The sequence below is a fragment of the Carassius auratus genome, chromosome 41 (genome assembly GCF_003368295.1).
Source record: "Carassius auratus strain Wakin chromosome 41, ASM336829v1, whole genome shotgun sequence".
NCBI lineage: Eukaryota > Metazoa > Chordata > Actinopteri > Cypriniformes > Cyprinidae > Carassius > Carassius auratus.
In genome coordinates, this window is record NC_039283.1 from 17,032,114 (window position 1) to 17,049,228 (window position 17,115).

At 36.6% G+C, this 17,115-nt stretch overlaps 2 protein-coding genes and 1 pseudogene across 2 annotated transcripts; 1 reads left to right on the forward strand and 2 right to left on the reverse strand.

Moving 5' to 3' along the window:
• The window catches only part of LOC113059105 (tripartite motif-containing protein 46-like), a 433,352-nt pseudogene that overhangs the window by 93,062 nt on the left and 323,175 nt on the right, over nucleotides 1-17,115 (reverse strand).
• Nucleotides 531-2,328, forward strand: LOC113059099 (TYRO protein tyrosine kinase-binding protein). Its single transcript, XM_026227360.1, has 5 exons — nucleotides 531-908; nucleotides 1,481-1,504; nucleotides 1,593-1,751; nucleotides 1,830-1,894; nucleotides 2,021-2,328. Exons 1-5 carry the CDS (start codon nucleotides 863-865, stop codon nucleotides 2,075-2,077), a joined length of 351 nt encoding a protein of 116 aa, XP_026083145.1. The 5' UTR covers nucleotides 531-862; the 3' UTR covers nucleotides 2,078-2,328.
• On the reverse strand, nucleotides 12,131-13,486 carry LOC113059091 (protein FAM84B-like). The gene has a single exon (XM_026227350.1). It carries the CDS (start codon nucleotides 13,002-13,004, stop codon nucleotides 12,192-12,194), a length of 813 nt encoding a protein of 270 aa, XP_026083135.1. The 5' UTR covers nucleotides 13,005-13,486; the 3' UTR covers nucleotides 12,131-12,191.

Genomic DNA, 17,115 nt, shown 5'->3' on the forward strand with positions numbered 1-17,115 from the left:
TATATATATATATATATACAAATTTAAAGTTATGTAACTATGCAAGATAATCTTTAAAAAATCTCATGTGCTTTAAGGTACTGTAAGGCAAAGGTCATTTATCTGTCCGACTGAGCTTTAGGAAATAACAGTTCATCATCAATTTATCTGGCTACTAAACGAGGCAGGTCTTCAGGTGAAACTGCACTACAAACGGCTGTTTAACTGACGTAAAAACCAACATCCTTTTTTTAAAATAAAATGATATTGTAAGTGGAACAGGATATGTTTTGCTTTGTACCTGTTTGAGGTTATCAGATACTGGCTTTAGTAGACACATCCTGTGCTGTGAGGCTTTTAACCACATTATTACCCAGGTCCCTCTCACTAGCCTCTTGCTCCCATATCTAACTTTACTGAGAAGTGAAACTAAATATTTACTGAGAAGGACATACGAAAACACATGTATTTTCAGCTGCATGCCATGTAAATGAACTGTATGCTCACTTTGTTTTCAATTAAATTTTGTACTTTAAACCTAGAAGTATTTTAACAGTGACAGGATAAAATATAAACAAATGAGAGACTGAACTAGGTTAAGTGTCTGTGTGTGTGTGTGTGTGTGTTAGAGAGAGAGAGAGAGCGAGGGATAGCACATCAGCACGTGTAGCTCCTCCCTCCCCAGTATTCTTTGGTTCTATTTTGATGGATGGTGATAAGTCATCACCACATACGATGTGATTTTTCACATGCAGGTAATTTCCATATCATTCAGTGTCAAATTCAAGGGGTTTTAGCTCACGGCCAGTAACAACTTCTTTAAAGTTAGGGCTAAAGCAAGCACCAAACCCTGAGTAATTCTCTTCCAAAACCTGCACTCATTATGAGAAGGATTCTATACCTGATGGTCCCCATGAACGGACTACTCGGTGAGTGCATTTTGCAAACTTGCACATACTCATAAGATTTAAAGATTAAATGAACTTCAAAATATTATATATATACACATTCTTCACAAATTAAATTAAACCGATTTTGGCATCATTTTCAGCGTCACAATCGACAAGATAATAGATGTTAAGTCAGTAACTATGTAGAGAAAGCATAACAAGATTTAATTCTTTAAATTACACACCACTGTATGAGTAGTGTTATATTATCTGTATTATATACTTTAATCTACATTAATTTATATTAAGTATGTACATATATTGTTTAATGTCTGTAATTGTATTTCATGACTAGAGTTAAATTTCTGGAAAAACCAGCCAAGGATTCCAGCCAGTATAAATATATATATATATACATAGGTTTAATGGGATTGTGAAAAATGTAATTACAGAATTATTTGCGCATGTTTTTTGTTTGAGGATCTATATATTTATTCAGTGATTAATGCAAGAAATCAAGAGGAAATGGCATTTTCAGTTCTGTTAATTGCCTTGAGGACACGCTATTATAAAAACTGATCTTCGCTCTCTTCTGTTCTCACTTTCATCAGCTGACTTCGTTGAGGGGAATCAAGGTAATGATTCTCTAGATATCTGAAATTCAGTTGTTGATTTTTTTTTTTTTTGTCATATTACAATGAATGTGATTTTTCTGATTCTCAGACTGCACTTCATGTTACCAGTTGGACACAGGAGTGGCTTTTGGGATCATCACTTGTGACATCATCCTCACACTCCTCATTGCTCTCTCAGTCTATTGTTTCTTTTCCCATCAGAAAAGACGAGGCAGTTTACATACACACGCCAGATGCTGTGGGTCAGGTATGTCTGTTCGTAAGAGAAATCAATACAGAATTACAGCTGTTCCAGTCAAAATGAAAAAAAATTCTGATGTTTAAGGTAAAGCAAGAACTCACCAGCCATCGATGAAGACAAAGACAATTGAAATGGAATCACCTTATCAGGTAAAATGAGCAATATCAGCTGTGTGTTTAATGTACCACAAAACTAAAAATAAAGTAGTTTGTATAATAAATGCAACACATATGTGAGATTTTATTTATTTATTTGTTTTCATAATGATTTCACAGGAGCTTTATGGAGTCCAGTCAGACATATACAGTGATCTTCAGCAGTATCGGAAATGAGGTGACCCTGTGAAATGTAATATCGATCATGGGTCGTGTGAAAACCTGGAGGTTGCATGCATTTCTAAACTGTGTCACAAATATGTATTTGGCATAAGCTATAATAATTGACTTATTCAAAAAGATTTTTCTTTGAATCCATGTGATTGGTCATGTGGCTTATATAGAAATCATGAATATTAATATATTTTCATAGTTTGTGGAAAGGAGAAATGATCTTCAAGAATTTTTACTATCGCTGTAAAAGTTTGTTTTCATCTGTCATATTTTTTTATTAATTCAAAACCTTTGTAATGGAGTTAGGTCAGAATATTACTCCCTTGTGCTTTATGTAGAAATAAATGTTTTATTTTGATCGTGTGGTCGTTTATCGTTTCTTTGTCTACTTTTACAGACAGCCTAGAAAGGTGGATGATGGATGAAGCCACACTCGAACATGCAGTGGTTTTATTTTCTTTTCCTAAGTGGCTAAGGAAGTAGATGATGTAGTGTAGCGGACCTGTTTAGAAATCGCATGACCACAGTGAATCAGACAAAACGGAAATACTTTTTTTCTTGTGTCCTTCTTTTAAGTCCAAAGTTTTAAATTGTGATTTTAAAATCTACGTTCTTACGGGCATTTTCACTATTGCTGATTTATTTCTCTGTGTACGCGTATGATCATTTTAAAACAAAGAATAGCTTGGAAATTAAACAGAATGAGAATGGTGCTTGACTTTTGGCTTTGCACGGAGAGCAATTTAATTTAGCTCTTAATTTGAGTGTGCCCACTTCCAATGTCCACAAGAGTGCACTATTATCTCAGTGTTCTCCATGTCACATTTAGCCTATAGGCTACTGTAAATTAGGTCTGCCTCAGATCTATCATCATTCATGTTTTATTTTGAGGCTTTATTCAGTGCAGTTTACAGTAATGATTCATGGTTGATTTAACAAAATCACTATCTCACTTATTGTTACGCACAATGGACGTTTTAGTGAATATTCTGAGAAACCTAAGTACCATTATTTCAAATGTGTCTCACATGCTGGACTCACATCCAAGGCTGTCGAAATTTAAGTGAACAACTTAAGTCGTGCTCTGTCATTTTATGATGCTATGACATCATAAAAAACAAAACAGAACTCAAACTGTGAAGACACAGCTTTGTGTTGATGTTCAAGCAGCAGTTATTAATAACAGATAAGAAATGTTAACAGCTTCCTGTAGGCTGAGAGCGTAAGGCCTATTGTTTAGCCTTTTACAAACTGTTGCTCTAACATGACATTGCTGAACTAGAACGCTGATGGTAAAGAAAGACGTTTACACTAATTCCCGCTATCCCGTTACGTCAAAGTAAACCAATTTCGGAACACAAGCACACAAGAAACAACGTAACATTACTGTAGCAAAATGGGTTATTGTTTATGTACGTGCCTGGAGGAGTGTTTCGGGCGTAATGGTAAGTGTTTTCTACATTTTTACTCTTTACAACTGTGTGTAGATAGATTTGATCTTCCACGTGGCTGGTATTCTCCATCTGTTTTGCTGAATGTAGGAATAGGCAAATACAAACTAAACTTTGAATTTAGGATTATTTCTACAATTACAGTTTCAAAATCAGTGGCATGTGTCAGTGCATATTTAATGAATCTTTCTTAAAGCTAGGCTATTTGTTTTTGCGGGACACGTGGACCAACAAAGAGAGCGTTCAGATAAAACTGGGTTAGGCTAATCTTTTAATAATCTTACATCAGGGGTCTTTTTTTTATAGGATTTTAAACACTTTCTTTTGCTTCTGTGCACTATTTATCCAAAGCCTGGTATGCTTGAACTACTCAGAAAGAAACAGCACGGACATATTCAGTGAAAGAAACCAATTATTTTCTGAATTTGGACTGGCTTGTTTCATGAAGTTTTGTTCCCCTTTTTGCTTTTCTGACTTCATAGTCCCTTACTATTTGAAATTCATGGAGTAATGAACCTTTTGTCTTCATCCACTCAGTTTATGCTGTTGGAATGCACTGGTCAGGACATTAAGAGGAGGAACAAGATGAGTTTATCATCTATCCTGACCTTGGCAGCCAGCTTCAGGCTTATAGTTTGATAATTTATCAGACTATCAAAATACATTCCTTGACTGAACATCACAAGCACAAGAAATTGAGTTTCAGTCTCACATGCATTGCCATCTTTAATGGTTTTTTTTTTTTCAGAAGCAGAGATTGTGGCTTATTTTAGCAGTAATGTATGAATAACGTATAACATAAAGCAACTGATAAAATGAACTATAATCTGGCTGATTTATAAACCTTTAAGATAGTTGGGGCCACCTTAAATTACCTTACAAGTCAGCTTTCAGCGAATCCCACTGTATTAGTGAAGACGTTTTTACGTATTTAATATAGCCAAGCATATATATTGAATTACGGAATTTCTGTGCCCTTTCACTGAGCACACAACCCTTACTTAGGTTAGAAAATTAAACCTTTGTGAATCCCTCCCTGCATAACCCCACAGTGTTGATTCTGAACTGCCACTAATTCTCAATTTCTTTCATGATGTTTTAGTTAAAATGAATAGCTTCTTGACACTGATCACTATGTCGTCACACATATTTTTCGGAAACTATGTGGCATTGGTAAGCATGATGTAACCATTTCGGCCGCATGCTTGGTGTTCACTGTGGACGTGTGAAAATAGCGTCTGCAGATTAGTAATGTGTACAGTTGGAGTTCTGTAAACCAGTTGGAGGTCTAGTCAAACACGTTATTCATAGAAACTCTCATTGTGCAACTTTTTGAAACCCAAAGTTATGAAAAATGCCACATACTTCTCAGTAATCTGATCGTGCCAGGCTGAGTGAATGTGGTGCTGTAATTAGCTTCTGCCGTGTTATCTTCCTGCCCTCCTCATTGCTTCAGTATGAGGCCTGATCGGTGCGGGGAGATTTGGTTCCCTGTCAAATCAAACAAACTCTTTCTCTGTGTTAGCACTTGGGTGGTTGGTGTTGATAAAAAAAAAAAAAAAAAAAAACCCCATGCTGATGGGAGAGGATTCACATGAACCAACACCAGCAAAAACAACTAATTCATCTTCATTGCTATGCCAGTGAAGGACAAAACCATTTTGTGTAAATTTATGTAGCCTGTTACAGTTTACACAAAAATTATATATATATTTAATTATAATTATATTATAATTATATATAATATTTTTCCCTCAAAATGTTTTTGACTCTTCTTCTTCTTTTTTATTTTTATTTTGTATTTTATTTAATATACTAATTTGATAAATGCACATAAATACAATATTTTATTATGTATCAAATTTGTATATTATAGAGAGAGAGAGAGATAGAGAGTAAGGAAGAGTTATTTGAGTAAATTCTAATCATTACAATTTTTATTTGCATTATAATTACATTATTATTACACAACTTAGTAAGTTTCAGAACATGGGGTCAAGAGAAATAGTTCACTCTATCAAAGTTTCTGACCCACTTATGATTTTCCTGAGCCAGTGCTGGGAAATAGATTGGATAATTTGATTCTGACTTGCGCTGGTAATTTTCTGCCTCTGCAAGTGTGTGCATTTGTGGAGAGCACTACATTGTTCAGTGGCAGTGAGTAAAGGAGTGTTGTGTGACTAAAGTGCCAGTCAGAGTGAGCTGGGTGAATGCGTGTCACATTGATGATCTTTGTTCTGAAAAAAGTCAGTAACAGGGTCATCCTCGTATCTTATCAGAACACTGGAGCTCTGCAAACTGACAGGGCCTAAGGCGCATATTCAAAGTGGTCTCTCATTTTCCTTTTTCTCTTTTATTGTTGTTTAAAACATCTTGCGATTTTAGGACTTTATGAATCTCCAAAATCAGTACATATTTGTACTTTTTAAGATGCAGTTTATGAGGAAAAGCAGAAATGCATTGCTTTTATCCTGTTTTTTTCTCTCTCTCTCTTTTGCTGTATACTATTTGAACTGAGGTTTTTCAGTATACTGAAGCCCAGCACCATCCTTCATATTAGAGGGTATTAAGAGCTAGTCATAATGAGCGCCATTCACCCCCTCTGTTGCTCTGCGTTCAGGGGGCACATCAATTGCTCACCAGTGACTGGCCACAAATTAGCCAGACAAGAAGCACAGGGCGCTGAACGGATGTGCTTCGGCAAATATGGGATTAGAGAAGATTCAGGATGTGACACAAAAGGGAAGGATTGACGGTCAGATGCAGTGGAATAAAGCAATGGATGGATTTAAAACTTCATCTGATGCTTGTGCTGCAGGCCATGAAATCACGTCATGAATGAATAGCTGAGGTTTTGTCATGACTCAACATGGTGTCAATCCCTGAAACATTGCCGCCTTCATGTCCCTTCTTCAAGTCTTAGGCCAGTGTTGTAGATTTAGAAGTTAAAACATTTGTAGAACACATTATGAAAAAGTTTTGGCCTCGACTTTAAAAGCACTCCAGATGCACTATGGCAGAATGTTCTTGAGAGAGTGGTTTTGACTGGTACGATGCAGGTCCTGGTGTTCTTCAGCCAAGGAAATCCTGGAAGCTGAACAACTCTTCCGATAAGATGTTTTTTTTTTCTGGAACAGATTGTTCTGGTCACCGGAATAAAGGAGGAGCCTCGGTTCTGTTCATTACAAATAATGAAATCAGTGTCTTAAGGTAATATACAGTGTATCAGTTTTTTGTTTTGTTTTTAATGATGAAATTATGATATGTTTCTTTGGGAGTTGACCTGATTAATAACTGCCTCTCACTATCCATTTTTCATGTGTGCCTGTACAGCTTGTACAGTATTAAATGCTCACTTAAACATGTAAGCATTTCAGTTATGTAAATAACATTAAGATAAATATTTAATAATCCCATTTCTTTTAGGTAAGGCTTAATGCCACTACCTCTTCTGTGTCCCAGAGTTTTCCTGTCTATTCCCAACAGTTGCCCAAAGAATTCTCACTAGGATATGAGGAAGGGTGTTGTACTTCCTCTTGTTCCTCTTATTGTACACAACTAAAGCAGAAAAAAATCAAACTATCCTCATTTGTACTGAGGCTAAAGACTATTTTGTAAACCATGTGAACGAAAATCAGAAGGTCAGATTTTATTTATTTATTCATTTTTATTTCTCCTAAATGTCAAGCCTGCATTGTCTAAGTTTTAGTTAATAGACTTAAAGGGGTCATATGATGCTGCTAAAAAGAACATTATTTGGTGTATTTGGTGTAATGAAATGTGTTTATGCAGTTTAAGGTTAAAAAAACACATTATTTTCCACATACTGTACATTATTGTTTCTACTCTTTGCCCCGCCTTCTGAAACGTGTCTATTTTTACAAAGCTCATCAGTCTGAAAAGCAAAGTGTGCTCTGATTGGCCAGCTATCCAGTGCATTGTGATTGGCCGAATACCTCAAGCATGACGAAAATGTTACGCCCCTTAACATATTGTGATCCCCTGTCTGGCTGGAGTGACGAGACATAAACATGAAACCCATTATAAACATGATATAAACATGATTTCTATTAGTGTCCTCTCAAACAAAGTAGTTTTCAACGAAACAGTGTCACACACTGCGACCTTGAGTGAGCGGAGGCTGGCTTGAGAACGGCGCGGCCAGCGGATTCTACGAAGGAGCATCTGTTGGGCTTGCGGCAACCACATGTGATGACCTCAGGCTGGATTCCACTTTGTCCACGGTGATAGCCATACCCAGCGATCCACACTGCAAAGTCGATGTATTTCCTCAGCGACCAGCATGGATCAGCTCTAGCCATGATGAAGCAGATATCAAACTCTTTTGGAAAGCCAAACAGTAGTTTCGAACACACAGTGTCTATACGACATGTGGCGGCGGCAACAAAAATGCTACATCTAGAACAAAAGTTATGCCGTTTTTCTTTGCATGAATATCTGGGCGGCATTATGCAAATCTTCCCACATAGTGATGTAGAGATGTGGGGGTGTGTTAGAACGAGACGTTCCAGGGGGACGTGGATGAGTGTTAACTTTTATAAAGAATATCTCTTTGGATTTGAGACTTTAGCCTTTGCAACTTTACAGATGTTCTTCATGCACCAGGAGCTTGTAACACTTCCAAGAGAAAAATGTAAATTGCATCATATGACCCCTTTAAGACCTATTCTTGATCTTTTTTTCTTTCTATCATACCATCTCTCATAATTCCTTACCAGTGTCAAATTGCTGAGTACGAATAGTTCTTTCCGTTTCCCTCCTTCCTTTATCACGCTATCGAATGTATAAAGATTTTAATGTCTTTTACTTTTGGGAGAGAGTTCTGATTGCTGTTGGGAGTGTAATGATCCCGTGTAATTAGTCTCACAATAAATTGCAATAACACGCTGCACAGCTGGGAGATGTAGCTTTGTTGCAATGGAATAATCCTTCCCTTGCATTTCAACATTTGCTGAGAAATATTACCATCATGTGAAACTGAAATTTATTAAGTTACTGACCACCACAACAAACATCATGTTTAATCCAAATGATTGATTAAAATTCAAATTGCATACAAATTTCACTGAAATAATAGAACCTTACTAATAGTGTCTCAATGGTTAGGATAATAATATATATCCTAACCATTGGTCTATTTTTATGCAGTGCTGCATTTTTTTTATTTGCATTTCGGGAAAACAGACCTAGCCCAAGGTTATTTCCAAGAAAAATTCAATTTGCATTGCTTGCTAGCCCAGCAGAATTTAGTCATACTGCTGTGCACACCTGCTTGACACACACACATACATTTGTTGTGTTTTGAATTAACTGGTCATTGCACAGTTTTAATAGTGTATTAATTCTAAATAAAATCTTAGTGCAGGATTATAGCTATTTCAGACAGGTGAACCTGAAGGACACCTTTCATATCCCAGCTGCAAACAAAGGAGTTCAAACCCTCATCAGCAATGGAATTATAGATGGCATAAAATCATAAGAACAATACAGCTTATTATTCCTCTTCATTAACCTTTTCTCCATGAAAGGGGCATTTGAACCAAATTAGCATAATGTTATTGAAATCGATCTTTTTTTATATACGCTGAATTAAATTCACATTATCCATTTGAACTTCAGAGGATGAGCAGCAAATTAAAATTGGATCAGTATGAAGGGAATTGATAGTTATCAAATCAAAGCGCTGTAAATAATTGTACTGTGTTATGTGGTTTTAAGTATCTCCACTTATCTCATTTGAGAGTAGATCTTAACACCAGAGCTGTTTAGATCATTTTTTGGCTGTTGTTGAATTATCAGTTATAGCATTATATATATATATATATATATATATATATATATATATATATATATATATATATATATATATATATATTCACTGCTGAAAAAAGTTTTGTCCCTAATATTAATTAATATAGCAATGCTCTGTTGTACTATAAAATGAAATATTTGATCATCATGTTTGCCTTTTGCTATAGCAGGTTTGAAGAGAAGCAGCAGGTCAGAGAATTGATGCCTCTTATTTTCATTCCCTGGCATTCAGACACGTTTTACTATCACCAGACAGTCTCAATGTTTCCATGGAAGTGAGGGCGGTATGAGAGGCATTAATCCAACAAGCCCTGGCAAAGAAAAAGGATTAAAAGATAACTGTGTAAAGATTTAGGCTTGTTCTTACAGCTAAATGCAAATGTTACTTATACTAAATATAATAAAAGTGTATGATGAAGAAACAACATTTATACATAAACATTTTATCTAAAAGAATTAGGTCACCCTAAAATGAACATTTCCTGAAAATGTATTCGTCCTTTTAGCCATCCAAGGTGTAGACTAGTTTGTTAAACCGTCATAGTAAACCACAAACCAGTGTCCATAAACCATAATAACGCTTCACAATCTAGAGAAAAGTGAAGTTAATTCCCTTTTGTCCTCTCACATCAAACCAACATATTTGTTTATAACTGTTTTTGTTTGTAAACGTTTGTTTATCTGTGAATATTTCTGTCCTGATTCAGGATAAATTATGTTTTCAAAGCAATGTTACGTAAAGTTTAATAGTGGATTTGTATATTACAAAAAAAAATTTCCCCCCACTGGAGTCATATGCATTATGAATTATTGTGATGCTTTTATCAGGTGCTTGGACTCTCATTCTCATGGCACCCATTCACTTCAGAGGATCCATTGTTGAGGAAGTGATGCAATGCTACATTTTTTATAATCTGTTCCAGTGAAGAAACAAACGCATAACCATGCACTCTCTGGAAAAAAGGTATGAAATCCTTCACTGGGGCGGTACCTTTTCAAAAGGCACACCTTTATTACCTAACAAAAAGTGTACAAAAGTTCAACTTTTGAAAAGGTACTGCCCCAGTGACAGCTTTTGTACTTTTTTGAGAGTGTGGGTGGACTAAGGGCTAGTACATTTTCAGCAATTTTCATTTTTGTGTGAAGGATTCCTTTAAGTAATGCCAGCTCAGCCTGAAGGGGTAATCAGTTGAACAATATAATTTCACATCTTGTCCCTGCCTTGCGCTGAAAACCTCACCCTATCAAACAGGAAGGGCAGTTGGTTTGCATGTTGTCTAAGTATTTATGCCATAGTCCATAAAACATTTATGGCAAAAGGATTTGGGGATGAATGTCAATCAATGGTAGCTGCAAATAGTCTTTAAAAATAGCTATTTTATAGTTGAGTTTCTTTGTGTGGCCTGTGGGGGATCTCTTATAGGCATTTTTGTGCCGTTGAGTTGCACGTAAATAATAACTGATTAAGATCACAGCTTAATTATTTGTCTAAACCAGCAACATAATTTTATTAACATTGGCTTAAATTAAGCTGAAATCTGGGTTTAATCAGCCGGTATCTTAAATTAGATTAAATTGAGTTTAAATTGAGACTTAAAACTAATTAAGATTTCTAGTTTCAAACACTTCAAAAAGCAGCAGTTATCTTTTCAGAGCATCTGCACATCTTATCTCTGGAGCGCAGTCAACTTCTTCAACAGATCTGTACAAATCCTCTCTTCTTTGACCTTCTTTAGGCAACATTATCTTACAAATACTAGGCAACATTATCTCACAGATACTACCAATGGGGGGGGATCTCAAGTCTGGTATCATGTAACAAAACACACATCGGAAACTCAAAGACCACATTTCCTCTCTTGCTATGGCCCCTATTGAGCAGATTTATATTAAATTCTTAAAGGAGGACAACAAAAACAACACAAAAGGCAAATATATGCTTTATGAACAAATCTGAAAAGATTAGATGACTTTCAGCTTACCCCAAAACTTGTTGGTCAGTCTTCAGTTTTCTCATACTAACTCTATAGTACAATCCTGTCTATGCTGTTATGGCATCATTCAAAAAGATATAAGTAAAATATAATCATGAACATCAGGGAAAACAATATATATATAAACTTATGTATATAAAGAAATCCGTTACTCTGAACATTTTAAATGCTTTCTTATTACTTAAGCAATTTCAAACATATTCATAAATGAGTGTTACATTTTTCCCTTTGGTGTTTTTCATCATGAAATGTTTGGATGTTCATTAAATAAATATGATGAAATCAGGAATATGGATAATATTCCATCAATCAAACCAAACAGAAGAGTTGATCTGAATTGAAAGCTGAATGAAATTATCTTCTCTGCATGCAAGAATAACACTTGAATATAGTGAGTTCAGTAGCAAAAATATAGGCTTGTTTATACAGTACTTGTTGAGAGACAACTGAAGCTAAACAACAAAATGTCATATTGATTATATCACAATCCAATGAAGAACAAAACAGTACTTAAGAAAAAATACTCAGACTCTATTGAAATAATGTGTCAAGGGAATACATACTTTGCCAGTCCTCAAAAGAAAATACTATGATCATTAGAAGGTGATGCGGAAAGACTTTCATAAAACATTCCCTTGGATGTGAACACAGCAAAGTGAGTCAAAGATAAAAAAACACCAGGATTATCATTGCAAACAAGCTGAAGCAGTCCAATTTATAAAAGTGCTGCTGACGGAAAACTCTCTTGAGAAGCTGATGAAATTGCAACACTGCCCCTGTGCTTGAGGTGATTACAAATAAAGCCCGTATCCTCCATGATGAGCCCTCTATGATCCATCATCAGTTACAACTGTGATCATTCTCAGTGTCTTCTGTGCAATTTAAATGATTCTCCAGTTCCTGAATAACGGCTTCCCTTCCCATTTGGTCGTTTCTCCTCTTTTCCATGATCAAGTCCTCTAAACTTTGAAAGTCCAAAACGTGACTTTTCTTCTCCGACAGCTGCATTTTCATCTTGTACGGCTGCTTCCCGATTCGTATCTCGCCTCCACTTTTAAACTCGCGTTTGCCAAACCTGCACCAGGCAGCGAAGCATTCAGAGTTCTTCCAGCAAATGTCTCGCTCTTTGATCCCCACCTGCTCCATGGCAGTCTGCACCACAACATCCGGGCTCAGCGCGCTAAACTTATACAGCTCGTTCACAACTCTGCCTCTTTTGCCCTGACTGGCATCGAAAATAAAGTCGCATTTAATCTCGTTTCTGTGCAAATGAACCACCTGTTGGTCGTCAACACAAATGGCCCAGTGCGGGTACTGACCGATAGCCACAAACTCCACCAGGTCACCGGGTTTGCATTTATTCGCCAAGTTCTCCCACGACAGGGTTCCCACTTCACCGAACCTGCTATTCCTGTCATATATGCACTCGTCGCGATAATATACCGCGCATTCTAATTCATTGCGGCAGTCGTAATGTTTAACATCTTCCTTTTCTGTCTCATCGAGGTTGTCCTCCTGCTCGTCGTCGTCAGCAGAGAAAATATAAGACACGCCGATCCGTGGAGTGTCGTCCTCTATGTCGAATCCATTAGGGTCAGTGGTAGGTAATTCATTGTAATTCAAATGGGTAAGTTTCTCCACTTGATTCCCCATAACAGTGTCCGAAACTCGTGTGAAGAGTTACCCGTCCCACCTGTGTAGTTCCCGGAGGGGATCGTTCAAAAGCGCAACACGTAATCCGGCTTTCGAGTCCAGTTCAGGTCTAAATCCATTTCTTCTTTTTAATCTGCGAATTGCTGTGTGGAATAATTGCGTTTTGGCATATCATACAGCTATCCGACGTGTTTGCCAGCCATAAGATATTATGCCATCAGAGTTTCAGTTTGCGTTCAGAACAGGTGCGTCTCACCTGCTCACTTCCTGGTGTGAGCCGCGGACAAGGGAAGCCCATCAGACACAGCGGTGAACCCACGAGGAGTCCTGCAGTTAACGTCTCCAGTAAACAATTGCACTTCTGATAAGTTCTTTCCTCTCTTTCCAAGTAATGGATGGCGTCCACGGCTCTTTGAAGTTCTGCCAAAGGCGCTCTGTGTGAAATAGTAGTGCGCACAGTAATGTTTACGCAAGGCTCGGTCAGTTAAAGAGACAGTACACATTTAGACTGAAAGCGGAATTATGTTGGTTCTTAAATTCAATAAGCTAAATTCATACAGAGTCTACAGTTTAAAGGGGTCATGAACTGAGAATTCATTCGAAAAACATCCTGTATACGTTTCAGAACTCAAAACTTTCTTGTTAGTCGAAAAACAGCCTTTATTGAAGTCAGTCTGCACATTTACCTTTGTTTTGTTTTTTTTCACTGAAATCATTGAACAATGGTAAATGTGTCACCTTTGCTAACCACAAGAATTAGTTCATGGAGAAGTACTGTAATTACAATAAGACCTTTTCGATTGCTGTCTTTAATGCACTCTAAAAATGGCTGGGTTAAAAATAACCCAATTGGCAACCCAGCGCTGGGTAAATATTGGACAGAACACGTGCTGGGTTAAAGTAACCCAACATGCTGGTTTACACATTTTAACCCAGCATGCTGGGTTATTGAGAAAACCCAAGTTAGAGTCAGTTTTACCATTTGTGGGTTTGCATTTTTATGATTCTGGGTTATTCTTGCTGGGTTATTCTCATAATTTTTCTTTTGCTTAACAAAGCAATCATGGATTAATAAATAATGAAGAAAACAGGTAATTTAGACTGTTAAAAAATAATTTTAATGCCATCTGACATTCAAAAATTTGTACCAATGACAAACAATATGGAATTTTTCCTTTTTTTTTTGTTTCCAGCAAATGCAAAATAAATAAATAAAATAAAAATCACAGAATTACAGTTGCAATAAATAAGAAAATTATTTCTGAGTGACCTGTCTAGCTGTTTAACTATTGCATTTTGACATGTTTAGCTATTTAAATACACAGTGAAATGACATTGACAATTAACATTCTTTAAATTTAAATGTAAAATTATTTAAAGATGTCCTTAAATTTATATCAAGTATATAAAGACTCATATGTAGGTAGATGTGCACTGCTTAGGGTAGTTCAACATATAGTTCACCCAAAAATGAAAATTCTGTCATTTATTACTCAACTTCATGTCGTTACAAACCTGTAAGACCTTCGTTCATCTTCAGAACACAAATTGAAATTCGAGAGGTTTCAGACCAGGGTGAATAATTAATGACAATTTTCATTTTTGGGTGTACTATTGTCAAACACTTAAGCTCTGAAGCAAAGATCTACACCTGAGAGCAGTGTACTCTGCTAAAGAGCCTGTCAACGGAAGGACAATTTTCAAAAGGAAATGAGATAAAGACACATTGTGACATAATCCAAACACAATTGCAAATATTGAATAAAAACACTGTTTCAAAAACTTCAAAAAGTTTCAAAGTCCCTTTGCAGCTGTATTTTCCATGTATTATGAGTAATAATCCTGTCATATTGATCAAATACTGCATCATAGCAGCTTTACAATATTAAAAAGGAAAATAGTGTGTAATAATGTGAAGGGATAACAGTAAACACTCAGTTTTCAGTTAAAGTCAGTTCATCATTGATTCAGTGATGTATCGTCCCTCTGTGCGATCAAGTCGATGATATCGCTTGATCTTAATGGTCCCCAACTTAGGAAAACCAAGGAACCAAAACTCCATCGGTGACAGAATGGAGAAAAAACCTTGGAAGAAACCAGGCTCAGTTGGGGGGCCAGTTCTCCTCTGACCAGACGAAACCAGCAGTTCAATTCCAGGCTGCAGCAAAGTCAGATTGTGCAGAAGAATCATCTGTTTCCTGTGGTCTTGTCCTGGTGGTCCTCTGAGTCTTTACAGAGGATCTGTATCTGGGGCTTTAGTTGTCCTGGTCTCCGCTGTCTTTCAGGGCAGTAGAGGTCCTTTCTAGGTGCTGATCCACCATCTGATCTGGATACATACTGGATCTGGTGGCTACGGTGACCTCAGAATAAGAGAGAAACAGACTAATGTTAGCATAGATGCAACATAAGAACAAGTACATGAGGTAATTACCATGTCTGTTTTTTCACTGTGTCGCACGTTACCTGTCAAAACTCAAATGGAATCGCAATTACTTTAGCATCTGAATTTCCAATGATTCACATTGAAAACTGTCAATTTTGCCAGAGGTGGGACCATACTATGGAGAGTGTTTGTATTGGGAGGTGATGTCACTCAAAGACAATTGTGCCAAAATGCTTTGAACAATGGAGGTTAAGGCACTACTAAAGGATGCGTGTTAAAGAACAGACAGATGCGTGTTAAAGAACAGAGATGCGTGTTAAAGAACAGACAGTGCAACCCGGATCTCCTAATATTCTTTGCACCTTACACAATAAATAATTCTGTCATTTTTACCCCAAATTCAGCTACTATAGCCTGCTAACTGTTAGAGCCACATGGTACTATTGGTCAATATTCACCATTAAACTTTTCACCTGAGGAATAAAATATAGGGTAAGATGCAAATAGGTAAATCGGAGTAGAACTGCAATGTTGTTTTGCTGATGTGCAGCAGAGTACAAACAGTGAGAGATTTGGGGTAAAAACTACAGAATATATCCCAATAAAAAACACGCCCCATAGTATAGTCCCACGCTTGACACAAATTGACAGCTTTCTGTGTAAGGCTTTTCAATTGCATTCGGACTATGTCACAATGTATGCGTCCACATGTGGAAAACTGCAATTAAATATACAATTTGCAATTCCTTTTGAAAATTGTCCAGAATATCCTTACCTGTCCATTGATTATGATCCATGCCTGAGAGATCTGCTGGCATTTTTAAATCGCCACAACAATTGGATGGGGTTTTGTGGACTCTGCTCGGTTAAGGAATTCCATGTTTGTTCCAACCTTTAAAATAAAGTAAAAAAAAAAAAAAAAAAAAAAAAATGGTTTTAATAACAGTGAATCAGTTCAATTAACTGTGTGAAGTTCATCATGAAATTGAGTCCATCATGTTTATGAGTTAAATTCACCTATGAGTTGGTCTTCAGAAGCAGAATATGCTCTAGTGATTGGCTGAAAGTTGTGCTTTCAAACTGTCTAATCAATGGGATGTTCCAGTCATTATAAATCACAGTTTTATGTTAATATCCTGGCTTTATCAAACACTGACAGTCGCTGGCACAGTAAGGGAGATCACACTGAAAGCGCTCAAAGACATTTCTATGACAAGTCACGCAGGTACTGGGTTACTCCGCAGCTTTAAAACAGTCCATATATAAACACTTATAGGTGTACCAAAGTGATAAGGACAAGTCAAAAACACGATCTGTATGTTTATGATGTTTACGCTCATAAATAATGTACATTCTGAACACAAAGTTACTAAGTGCAGCTTTAACTATAGCACGAAATAAAAATATATGTGCGTTTAAGTTACGTGAGGGTTAACGTTAGTTGATTATAACAGACAAGCAATTATGTAAAATGTATAATAAACATGAACTTACCGTTAGACGCCTCAATAAGGCTGCACTCGACGAGTTTTTCTCTCACAAATGTATCCATGTGCTTTTCTGACAGGAAAAAACAACATTTTGAGTTATAACTTGTATGTAAAAAGACTTTATAAACCACAAAAGCATAAAATCACCTCACTAACGCGGCCTACCACACTCGCTGTGCATCCGCGCACTTTGAAATGCCCCGAGACGTCGATTATTTTCCGGGAATCACTTTGTTAG